General features: G+C 37.4%; 1 protein-coding gene across 1 annotated transcript; it reads left to right on the plus strand.

Moving 5' to 3' along the window:
* The first annotated feature begins 229 nt into the window (after positions 1 to 229).
* On the plus strand, positions 230 to 8,223 carry LOC129278715 (uncharacterized). The gene is made up of 8 exons (XM_064111267.1): positions 230 to 306; positions 1,574 to 1,695; positions 3,637 to 3,763; positions 4,892 to 5,043; positions 5,396 to 5,540; positions 5,810 to 6,208; positions 7,476 to 7,598; positions 8,065 to 8,223. The coding sequence occupies exons 1-8, from the start codon at positions 244 to 246 to the stop codon at positions 8,221 to 8,223; spliced, it is 1,290 nt and encodes a 429-aa protein (XP_063967337.1). The 5' UTR covers positions 230 to 243.
* The last annotated feature ends 3,655 nt before the right edge of the window (positions 8,224 to 11,878 follow it).

An 11,878-nucleotide genomic window follows, 5' to 3' on the forward strand; every position in this document is an offset into this window, starting at 1 on the left:
CGAGAGTCAGAACCATAGACAGCGACGCACCCAAGAGTACCACTTTAAGCATGCAAATAATGATGTTATGTCAAGAAAAGACCTGTAATTTTGTTGCTCACGTCGCCATGTTTGTTCATCATTCATGGATATAAACAGAATGGCTTCGAATGATAAATGTGTGAGAACTGATAAAGTGATTCAGATGATTGCACTTATGTTATTTTATACATTGTTGTTATTTTGTATTTACATACAGGTAACATGGTGGTATATATTGTATCTTACATCAGATACAAAGGAATTGATCCTCATCTGACTTATCAGGTAATTTTAATTGTTTTAATTATATATATTGTGTAATTTTACATATTTGTTTGTATAAAGCTGAACAGGCTACTCTGGTTAAAGATTTGAAATAAATAAATAATTCTAGTTCGTAGTTCACACCTCTCCTTAAAAGGGGAGATCACACGACGATAGATTGGTTTTTAATAAAAGCGGCAAAATTTGAGAAAAAGAGGTGAAGTTTGAATCGAAATCCATCAACTGAGTTATGAATATTTAAAGTTTAAATTTGTGACGTTATCAAAACCAACTTATTCAAATGGTGAAATTCGCAATGTATGATTTTTGATAAAAGAAAGTAATGTGAAAGAAATATACGGAGCCTTCAAAGTGCCATCGACTTAACGACTTGGCGAGATACTATCTTGTCATGTCGACATAATAACCTTATTATGTCGACATGGCGAGATACGTTATCTAGTCAAGTCGACTTATAAAAAGTTATATGTCGACATGGCGAGATACGTTATCTTGCCAATTTGACTTATAAAACGTTATATGTCAACATGGCGAGATATTTTATCTTGCATAGTCGACTTATAAAACATTATATGTCGACATGGCGAGATATGAAGTGTCCGAGGCCCGGCGAGAGTCCAAATATCTCGCCAAGTTGACAAATAACCTTTTTATAAGTCGACTTGGCAAGATAACGTATTTCGCCATGTCGACATATAACTTTTTACAAGTCTACTTGGCGAGATAACGTATCTCGCCATGTCGACATATTAAGGTTATTATGTCGACATGGCAAGATAAAGTATCTCGCCAAGTCGTCAAGTCGATGGCACTTTAAAGGCTCCGTGGAAATATGATATGACGATAGTCAAATTACGCCTAAGAATTTCTACACGTCACTTTAGTTTGATATTGTGATGCAACTTGCTCAGTCATAATTATATCGTTTACCTTATACATGTTATATTCCACCGAATGACCAACCTCTCGTAAAATTATTTCAAAAGTGGTATGTTTTGGGACAAAAAATAGGCGAAAAGGTTATTTCGCTAAATAAAATATTTTTTCTTATTATTGCTCTGAATAAAAAGGCGGACTCGATAATATACCTATCATCTACACCATAAAAAAATGTCCATATAATTACGATAATGCATTTAGTACCGATTTATTCACTTTCTTGTTCATTGTAACAACGTATCACAACAAATCTTTATATTTCGAAATTGTATTGAATGTATCATGTGTCCTATTTTTACGTATTGTTCGTTTTGTGTTTTTTTTTTAGACGGCGGCACTTATAGTGGCGGCAATGAAAGTTGGGCATGGCCTGTCGATGTCAGCCGGAGGTTATTTAGAAAAAAGGCTTGGAGTAAGGCTGGCCACATTCATCGGGGCTGTCGTTTTCAAGTAAGTTTATTCTTTCTCTTCATCTTCCATGTTTGCTTGGCATCTTTCATTTTCTTGTTGATGTTGTGGTAAGTTGGCGCTTTAGAAAGAAGCATTAAAAAGCCATTTTTGTAGAGATTTGTGGAGATGGCGCTATCAACGAAATCAATTTGATTACGTCAGTTTAAGCGCGAAAGGGCGCTTGGCCCTTTCCTTGCACTGTACTGGTTTTCTCTTACTCCTTCTCCTCCTCTTCCTCCTTTCCTTCTTCTCTTCATCCTTTAGCGATTTAGCGATGATTTATCATAACTTAATCACAAATACAATAGACAAATGACATATCATTGTAAAGCTTAGGATCCCTTAGGATGTCCTCTTTCGGCTGGTATAACAAACAAGATTTTTCATCCACGCATGAGTGAGTAAAAACAATTTGAAGAAAGGATAGCAAAAATTCATTTGGCGGGGGCGTAAAAATTTCAAAAAGAAAATAACATGCCTAAAAGTTCAATATCTGCTCTACTTTAATTTGATCGCTGAATCGCACAAAATGGTCAAGAAATAACAAAGTTATGTTTCTTCGAAACGATGCTTGTATTTCCATAATTTCATGAAACATACTAAACTGCCGCTGCTAATGGTAGAATATTTTTTTTAATCGGCATTCTGAAGATGTACATGTCCTCAACATGCCTATAAACCAGGGGCGGAAATACACAGGGGCGGATCCAGCCTTCGCTAATAGGGGGGGGGGGGTGGACATATTTTCCCCGATCGGCAGCTCGAAGATGATTTGTGTTTGTTTCTTTGAAGGGGTAGTCCTCATTAGTCACTTCTTAGCTTTATTCTTATTATTTCATATATAATATCATAATCCTTACTTATATGATGCGAGCGCGAAGCGCGAGCTATTTTTTTTTTAAATTTTGTGTATTTTTTCCTAAAATTTGAACATTCTGGGCAATGTTTGTTATCCTGAAAAATGTGTATGCAACTTAATAATTACTACGAACGCAAAGCGCGAGCAGAAATGAACTGATGGAAAAGAAACCTGTTAAAGACTGCGTGCAGTTAGCATTTAACAATCAAATAATGCGAGCGCGAAGCGCAATCTGATTTTTTTTTACATTTTCACCTAAAGAATGGAAATTCTAAGCACTTTTTGTAACTCAAGCAGAATAGGTATGTAAGTAGACAATTGATGCGAGCGCGAAGCGCGAGCGGAAAATTTCGAGATTTAGTCCTATAATATTTACTGAACGAGACACTCTATTCATGTTTTGTAAATCATGAAAAGGATGAGTATTGATAATGCGAGCGCAAAGCGCGAGCAGAAAATTTGTATATACGTTTTGAACTGGTACCTGTTAAAGACTGCTTGCACTTGGCCATGAAAGCGTTACATATTTCAACAATCAAAAAAATCGAACGCGAAGCGCGAGCTGAAAATTTTTGAAAATCTCTAAAGAAAGAATGGAAAATTTTAATCAATTTTTGTAATCGTGAACAGGATAGCTATATAATTCAACAATTGATGCGAGCGCGAAGCGCGAGCAGAATTTTTTTTTCGAGATTTAGACCTAAAAATGGGCCACTCTGTTCATGTTTTGTAAACAGCCATAGGCTAATCGAGGGCTTTTTACCGTGTTTAAATAAAATAAATCAATCAAAATCAATGTTTTGTAAATCATGAAAAGGATGAGTAATAGGGGGTCTTCCTACATTAATAATGCGAGCACAAAGCGCGAGCAGAAAAATTTTGTAATTGTGATCTGAAACTCATTAAACTTTGATATTCCGATCTGAAAAAAAGAGTCAATTACAGCTTTATATTTCAAGCACTTTGTAAACTAGTAATATGTTGTTTTTTCGATATACATCTGCATGTTTACCATGTTTACAGGTGGACTGGCACCTAACACCACGTGCATCCAAACTTTGTATTTTTATCTTACGTTGCAGTGTGGGAGTATTTGCCTCTGCATGGGCAATGACAGTTTCATTTTACTTCCTACTTTTCACCTATGGCTTCCTGTTTGGTTTCGGGAGCGGACTTGCCTACACCCCTCCTTTGATCTGTGTTATGAAGGTAAGAACATGCACATTGGCCCGTATTCTGAAGTCGGTTTAACGTAGACCATGGTCTAATTCTGTACTAAAATTATGGGAAACCAAATATGTATAAAAAAAAAAGAAAATACATTGTATGTATGCTTCATATGTTCACTGCATGTGCTCTAAAGTAGTGAAGACAACTATCTTATTTATCCTTCCCAGACAGTTAAGAATGATTTGATAGTCAATGAGCTGATACTACGAACCTCTAACTGTCAGAGATTTATGTCACAATGGGCTATCCATAGTTAAACGACAACTTTAATTTTCTTTAAAATGATACCCTACATGATGTGATTATGGTTCACATGGAGGTGCAGTGCTTTGACATGTGGGGCAAGGTCAAAATTCAAAAGTTGCAAAATTACACAATATTGAAAGTCACTGTTTTTTTTTCAGTGGTGATGAGTGGGTTTCTCAGCGGTTTCTTTTAATTATTTTCATGCACCTTACATTAATATGGAATCAAACACACCTCTGCACAAGCAAACACATAACAAACATGCATTGGTTTTTCAAACCACGACCCAAACCATGTTATCTCACAGAACCATTACTACAGAAGCAGGGGCTTGATTTAAATGGATTTCATCTCTATTGACACAGACAAAGGAATCATGTTCTGTATTGAACCTTGATGACTATTTCTGCTCGTTTTGCAGCTTTTCAATTTAGACCTCATCCAACACTTTTGAATCCTGCTCTTTTCATGATGGCATGATCATAACAAGCATGTTATCATTTTAAAGGGAATTAAAAGATCTTTTGAATGATATCAAATATGCATTGTGTAAAATTGGGAGTTGAAATTAATGGCCAAACACAGATTTCCAAACTTTTCTTGAGGGGTTTATAATCATCATCATTATTGTTGTTATGATCATTACCATCAGCAGCACCACCATCATCGTATTCATCACCATCATCATCACCGACATCACCACCATAGTCATTATCATAATCATCATCACCACCGCCATCATCATCATCATCGTATTCATTACCACCATCATCATCGCCATCACCATGACCATCAATAAGAAATTTTAATAATCCAATGTTAATAAAATCCAATCCTTCTCCCTTCATTTTTCCCTGTTAGTGGATGCCTAATCATAAGGGTGTGGTCAACGGTTTGACCGTGGCCGGATTCGGAGCCGGTTCTTTGGTCTTCAACCTCGTCCAGACGCTCTTTATAAACCGGGATAACCTCCAACCTGACATCAGGGACACCGAACAAGGTGCTGAACAATGGTATGTTCAGTATCTTATTCAGGGGCGGTGTCGGGGTACTATAGAGTTTTCGCATTTACACTCTCTACAACACACCGATTCCTTTGAAAATGCAAATTAAATCACAATACATGCTATTGTCGAAAGTTGGTAGACTGGGACAGCAGATCATCCGAAGATTTGCACCAGACGAACAGTAACGCATGTATGCCGTTGTCCTGAGTCAAGAGATTCCGGTGCTGTCGTAAATTTGCAATTTATAAAAATAGAATACTTGCGATTAATATTAGAACATAAAATTGACTTGTAATCAATTGAATTTTTCTCGCAACGCTCCAATAATCTTCTATTTTTTTTGATGGACATTCATTAGGTTTTATTCTCAGAATGAGGTCCTGGACCGCGTTCCTTTTTCGTTTATTCAACAAGGAATCATCTTCTCTATCATGCAAATCATTGGCATTGTTCTCCTTGGTGATCCACCAACCATCATCAAGAGATCAAGAAGATACGCCATCGTAAGTAGAGACATTCCTCTGTAATACGGGACAATTGTTTCCCTTTGATTGTAAGCAGAGTTAATGGTTTCGAGTAGAAAATGATTTCATATACATAATTATAGGCACCTTATTAATGAAAGTCTGTACTGCGTCTTTTATATCAGAAATCCCGCTATGAAGGCACTGATGTTCTTTTACAGTGGCTTTCCACATTTCCCGTATAGTCTAGATCAAATAGATTTGTTAACCGTATTATCGAGAGTAATTATTTTTCTTTTATTCTTTAGAGGCGTAAACAAAAACCGATAACCGAGAAATCGGGTATACTGATGAACGAACGACCTCTATCAGGTTCCGAAAACGACGACGACGGTTCAGCGACCGCAGAGGGCGCTACAGGAGATGTGCACCACGAACAGTCTTCTACGGGTGAGAGTGCCAACACTGGAATTCAAGCAGGGACAGCGATCGCTGAGGAAACTGATGGAGACAAGTCCCATCTAGACAACGGTGCTTCGACCTCGACGTCGAGGTCGTCCGGGGAATCGATGGGCGACTTGGACCGGAGATGGTCTGGGAAGACGCTGGCGCCGTTGGAGATGCTAAAGGACTCGTCCTTCTGGTATCTCGCCTCATCGTTCTGCATGAATAGTTTTGTCATCCTCTACATTACGTCTCTATACAAGGTATGGGTAGAGGTACAGTCAAATCTGGGTCCCGTTTCATCAAGATTTGAATATAGTAACACATTCACAATTTAACCACCAGCCAATCAGATAGAAGGATTTCAGTAGCTTCTAACTGTTATTACAAATTTCTTATCATAACAAGTTTTATAAAAACGCACCCTGGGGCCCGTAGCACAAAACTTAGCAATGATCGTAGAATATTTTTTTACGATTGATTCTATTGACTACAATATACAATCAATCGTAAAAATCAAGCGTACGATCAATGGCTAACCTTTGTGTTACGAGACCCTGGACGTCTTAGCCCGCGGACACTGACTTACGTATGGGGAACAGTTTTCTTAATTAAATACTCCTAGTTTTCCTGATCCTTGATAAATGAAGAATTGTCTTCTGTTTACAACAAACTGATCGAGAAGTCAGATGTTTTATAATTATAACAACGAATCTTTTTGTGTTGCTCCTATAAGACAATTCTTGATATGAAATGTTGATCGAATGAGAAGACGGCGCTTGCCATACATACGTTCGCATATAGGTTGACTGAAATCCAGATGTGGCAATCCTTAGAAGGCCATTGTTTCCACTGAGTATATAGGAATACTTTGTATAGTTGAGGAATATTAAGAAGAAACACCAAAGGAAATGTGGGACACGATAGAGTGATGATGAGAAACGTGTTGGTTGTTGGTCCATGGTAAGATGAACCTTCCTGACAGGGGCCGCTTCAAGTTTGTGAAGACAGGGATCTTCATCTCGCCCTTTTTATTCACATTTTGACTGCGATAGTGATGTTGCTCAACTTGCCCCAACATGGCGGGGTAAATGGAACAATGAAGTAATAAAGATAGATTGTCATCTTGATCTTCATGTCGAGAAATGTTAACCAAAAAATTTAAAATATTTTTTTCTACTTAAACTCCAAAATTATAGTTATGATTGATTTCTTGATTGAAATGTTTTATTTTCTTGTAATGTTTATCTGTCGCACATTACCTCCAATTTACTCGAACAAGTTTTATGAAATGGGACAATACAATGAGGGCATTTTGGTTGATTTTGCTTCGCAATCTGAGCCTTGACAGCAACCTAATGTTATTTCTTCGAATCGTGGACATGGTGGACTACTGGTACCGGATGGTCCTTTTCAAAGCCTAAATGGAAATTATGAGAAATTAATTTTCAACGGATTGAGATAATTGTCCGAATTGTTTGCAAAGTGTAACTTTGTAAGTATTACCCATGTTTTATTACTACTTTACAGGCATATGGACAGACCTTTATTCGTGACGATCTGTTCCTGGCTATTGCGGGATCATGTGCCTCTGTCTCTAATGCCGTGGGTCGAGTGTTCTGGGGACATATAGCTGATAGATTTTCATTCAAGGTAAGGTTTTAATTATTTATTTAAGAATAATTATTTTCTGTACATTCATCGCCAGACCTTCATGTTACCGGTTTATGTTTTTATTCATCATGGAATCGCCGAGAACAGATCACCAAGGAGAAGGAAAAAAAATAATTGAAAACTATCACTGGCGTACAGATGGCGGCCCACTTGGGTCATTGCCACCATCTACCCCATATGAAAAAAATCAAGGACGGAGAAAAGGGGAAAATGAAAAGAAATTGAAGGTAAATGTAAAATAACATGTTTGATGTTACGTTAAAAGCTGTCACAAAATTATATTTTTTCATTTCATTAAATAAAATTGTCAGACTGTTTTGAAAATTTTCCCTTAACTAACGTTCTGCGTCCTCAGTCATTTCAGTATACTTGACTCATTACACCACCGCTAATGATGAAAACCTCAACAACTAAACCATAGCGTCCGGTTTTTTTTTCTTTTCAGGTCTCTTTTATTACTCTGTCTGCCGTAATGTCCGTCTTCACATTTACATTTGGGTTAAGCTTCTACGGCAGCAAGATAATGTTCTTCATTTGGCTGGTTGTCATATTCTTCTCGATAGGGGGCGTCTTTTCTACCGCTCCAACGGCCACATCAAGGTAAGGCTTCACATCTTCGCCCTAAATAAATCACGACATTATGAAAGTTTACATGGAGTTATCGATTTGATTCGTTTCGATTTCGGTATTCTAATTCTTTAGCATTTGGACGAATTGTCCTTTGTCGACATATTCTCTTTTTTTAATCCTTACACGATAAGGAAAAAAATAGATTTTGCTCTCTTCAAATGCAGAATGACGTTCTTTGGCATCTTTACGAATGTACTTTGCACCTTTTTATGCAGAGTTGTAACCTTCATAGGAGGAACACATTTGCACTTTTTAAATGCAAATAAATGCACCCAAAAGGGTGCAATGTTTTGGAAGGCGAACTGGCATTCCCGGATGCATCTTGGAACAAAAAGATGCTCTGTATACTCTTATCACATAGGATGCAAGATTGCATTTAGGGTGCAAACAAGGGCATATGCTGGTTCGAGCATGGGGAGGTGGAATTAAAGTTAGGAAAATCAGCCATTAAAAGCAGAAGAAGGTGTACAAATATCTATTGATATGCATGGTCCCGTATTTATTGGGTCATGATTGAATGTGCGCCAGCACATATAAACGAGTTCTTTCCAGTCTTTATTATCATGTAAAACAGCTTTTGCAAGTCTCTCTCTCTCTCTCTTTATATATAGTTATATATATGTATATATATATATATATATATATCCACTTGGTATGGGATTGGTTGAGGTTTCCAAAAGTGCTCAATGCCGGGGCAGAGCAATATATATTTTCATACCTTGGTCAGTTCGGTCTACTACCGTCGGTTACACGCTTTCGGCGATCTTCAGGCAGACTGATGATTTGACGACTTGGTTGTGTCTGCGTGCTGCGATGGGTCGTCACACCTGATTGGTTTTCTGGGGGGTCTTTGCCGATGTCTGTGGCGGCACTTTGAGATTATTTCTGACCTTTTGTTGAGGCACTCTTTGTTGTTGGTGATCATTATATACTTCTCTTCTAGGCAGAGATTGAAGAGCCCACTCTTTCTTAGGTTAGTGTTAGACTTCTTCTCTATCCCCCACGTTAATTCACATTTGGTGTATGCTTCCTTTAGTTTCCATATATACTTAGAGAGTTGAGTTTCATTTTTGTATTTCTCATGTTTCATTGATTTGATGTGATTACTGTATCTGTCCTTGAATGTACCCCCCGCAAGACCGTAATAACATTTTTCCTCGTTTTCATGTCGGATGATGCTTTGTAGACGAGGGCCGTTTCTTAACATCTTCCTTGCAGTGGGCACTGCGTTTTTATACGGCAGTTACATTTTTGCCTCGGCTCCTCCTCTTTAGTCTTGGCTTGTTTGATGACTCTCTGGTTGTGTGATTTCATTACTGCATCCATGTTTCTCATGCAGCTGTAGCTGACTTTAACTGTATTTTTATTAAATATTTGGTGCAGTTTGTTACCCTTCGGGAAGTGTTTGTTCATTAACTTCAAGAATTTGCCACCCACGTTTGTCTTGACCTCTGCGTTTTAGGGGGGATTGAACCACGTGATTTTCCTTTTCCTATTTCTTCTGCTTCTACTAGGCCCCCTTCGTTCGCATTTTTGTTCTTCATAATGAATTTCCGTATCAAAGCCGCTATTTTTCAGGGCCTTGTCGTATGGGGGCGCTGCTTCTTTAAAGATGCATTCGTTTGACGATAGACTCGATATTCTTTTGTCTACAGCTAGTGGTATCTGCTTGAGTATAGGAGGGGTGGTTTGAGTTCTTGTGTACGTATATGGCAGGGGCTGCGGAACGGTTTTCAAAGTGGGGGGGGGGCTGAGCCAAAAGTGGGGGGGGGGCTGACCATGCTAAAAATCACAATCATATGGTAATTTTTACGTTTTTGTACACGGTTTTGGAAAAAAGTGGGGGGGCTGAAGCCCCCCCCCCCCCAGCCCACCCGGTTCCGCGGCCCCTGTAGGGGCATGTCGTTTGGTTTCCTGTAGGGCCGGAATGTACCGTTGTTGAGGTCAATGGTTACGTCCAGGTAGTCGACGGTCTTAAGGTTGGTCTGGACCGTATTGCGTAAACCCATCTGGTTGAATACTTTAATTAGGTCTTTCCGTGACCTATCGGCTCTACTGCCCGAGGCTCTCCTGAGTACGGCGAGGCCGTCATCCCGATAAAGGCCTACACTGTGGGTGTTTAAATTTTTCATTTTTGGACGAAATGAATGAAGAGAACAATGGCAGGCAGAGACATATTTTTCAGCATCACCAATTTTTTTCAAAGGGCAGATAGCTCCGGGGTCACCCCATCAAAAAATATATATTGATGGATTTTCAACATTGATACAGCAAAATTGTACATCGACACGCAACTAACATGAGCTTTTCTAATTGCTTTGCTGAAGTAAAAGTTAGTAACTTAACTAATGTAAATGTTTTGCAGAATAAAAAAAATCGAGATGACGTAAATGTATAGACATATTTACAAAATGCAGGGTTTCTTTTATAAGACTGAGTGGTATTAAAGGATACCAAAAGGGACAAAACCCATTGAGAGAAATATTTTTGAAAAGAATAAAATGACATGATATGAAAACAAGTTTCATCTAAACAGGTGAAAACTTAGAGTTAGCCATGAAAACTCTTGGTTACTTTCTATAAAGATCTTCAAATTGGCAAACAAGGATATATGATTTTGTGGACAACATTCTATTTGTTCTGTACATTTTTAAATTTTTTTTAGATTTTCATTTTTAATTTACATATATTTTATCACTTTTTGAACTTGAAGTTGTGAATCATATTTTTCCATGACGCATGTCATGCTTTGATGGATGCAAGATGTGATTTTGAGAGAACATGGAGAATAATTCATAACTTACACATGAAAAATAAATGAAAATAACCATTGTTTACTTATTGTAATAGTGGATCTATATTTTTAAACTTTTGATTTCATATTTTTTTCTGGAAAACCTTAATCTCATTTTTCATGAATAAAGTGTAAATTTAAATTTCAATCCACATGTTTTTTTTTACGTAACCTAATTCTGTTAGAGCAGTTATCTGTTGGTGTTTTAATTTGTTCAACTTAAACATCAACATTGAGTTACTAGTGTACTACTCATACTGGAACATCATTTTCAATTCAATTCAATTCAATTCTTTATTCCATTTCTATTCAAAACATAATACAAAGTAATATAAAGTAATACAAATCAAGTACAATTTTACAGAAGGGCATTCTTACTTCGTAAAACAAAAAACAACAACAGTATAATATTGAGCATAAATGAAAATGAGGGGGGTCCACTAAAAAGCAAAGCTTGTAAAATGTGGATCCCCCTTGGAAATTAAAAAAATGTAGTCGACTTATTCATATATGCGTACATGTATATAGTACAGGAAAGAAAAAAGAGAAGGAACAAAAGAAATCATATTGATGCAAACATAATTACTGAACAAATGCAAAGCTTTACACACAAAAAGGTCTTCGTTGTGAAGGATATGTTGCGCAAAACAGAAGAAAAAGCAGAAAGAGAGAGGGGATGACAAGACATAGAAGACAAGACAAAACAAGAGACAGGACAGTACAAGACAAGATAATAACATAGTAAGTAAATTTTTTAAAAAGGAGGAAAACTCAGAATGGGAAAGGGCTGACCACCAACCAGCTTGATCTGGTGAAATAACAAAAGATGATATAA

Source organism: Lytechinus pictus, chromosome 16 (assembly GCF_037042905.1).
Source record: "Lytechinus pictus isolate F3 Inbred chromosome 16, Lp3.0, whole genome shotgun sequence".
Taxonomy (NCBI): domain Eukaryota; kingdom Metazoa; phylum Echinodermata; class Echinoidea; order Temnopleuroida; family Toxopneustidae; genus Lytechinus; species Lytechinus pictus.

What these genes read in the sequence shown, in the direction of transcription:
- LOC129278715 (XM_064111267.1), top strand. Translation starts at nt 244, where the DNA reads ATGGTGGTATATATTGTATCTTACATCAGATACAAAGGAATTGATCCT. An exon ending in ATCCTCATCTGACTTATCAG is followed by an intron (nt 307 to 1,573) that starts GTAATTTTAATT and finishes TTTTTTTTTTAG; the next exon opens with ACGGCGGCACTTATAGTGGC. An exon ending in GATCAAGAAGATACGCCATC is followed by an intron (nt 5,541 to 5,809) that starts GTAAGTAGAGAC and finishes TTTATTCTTTAG; the next exon opens with AGGCGTAAACAAAAACCGAT.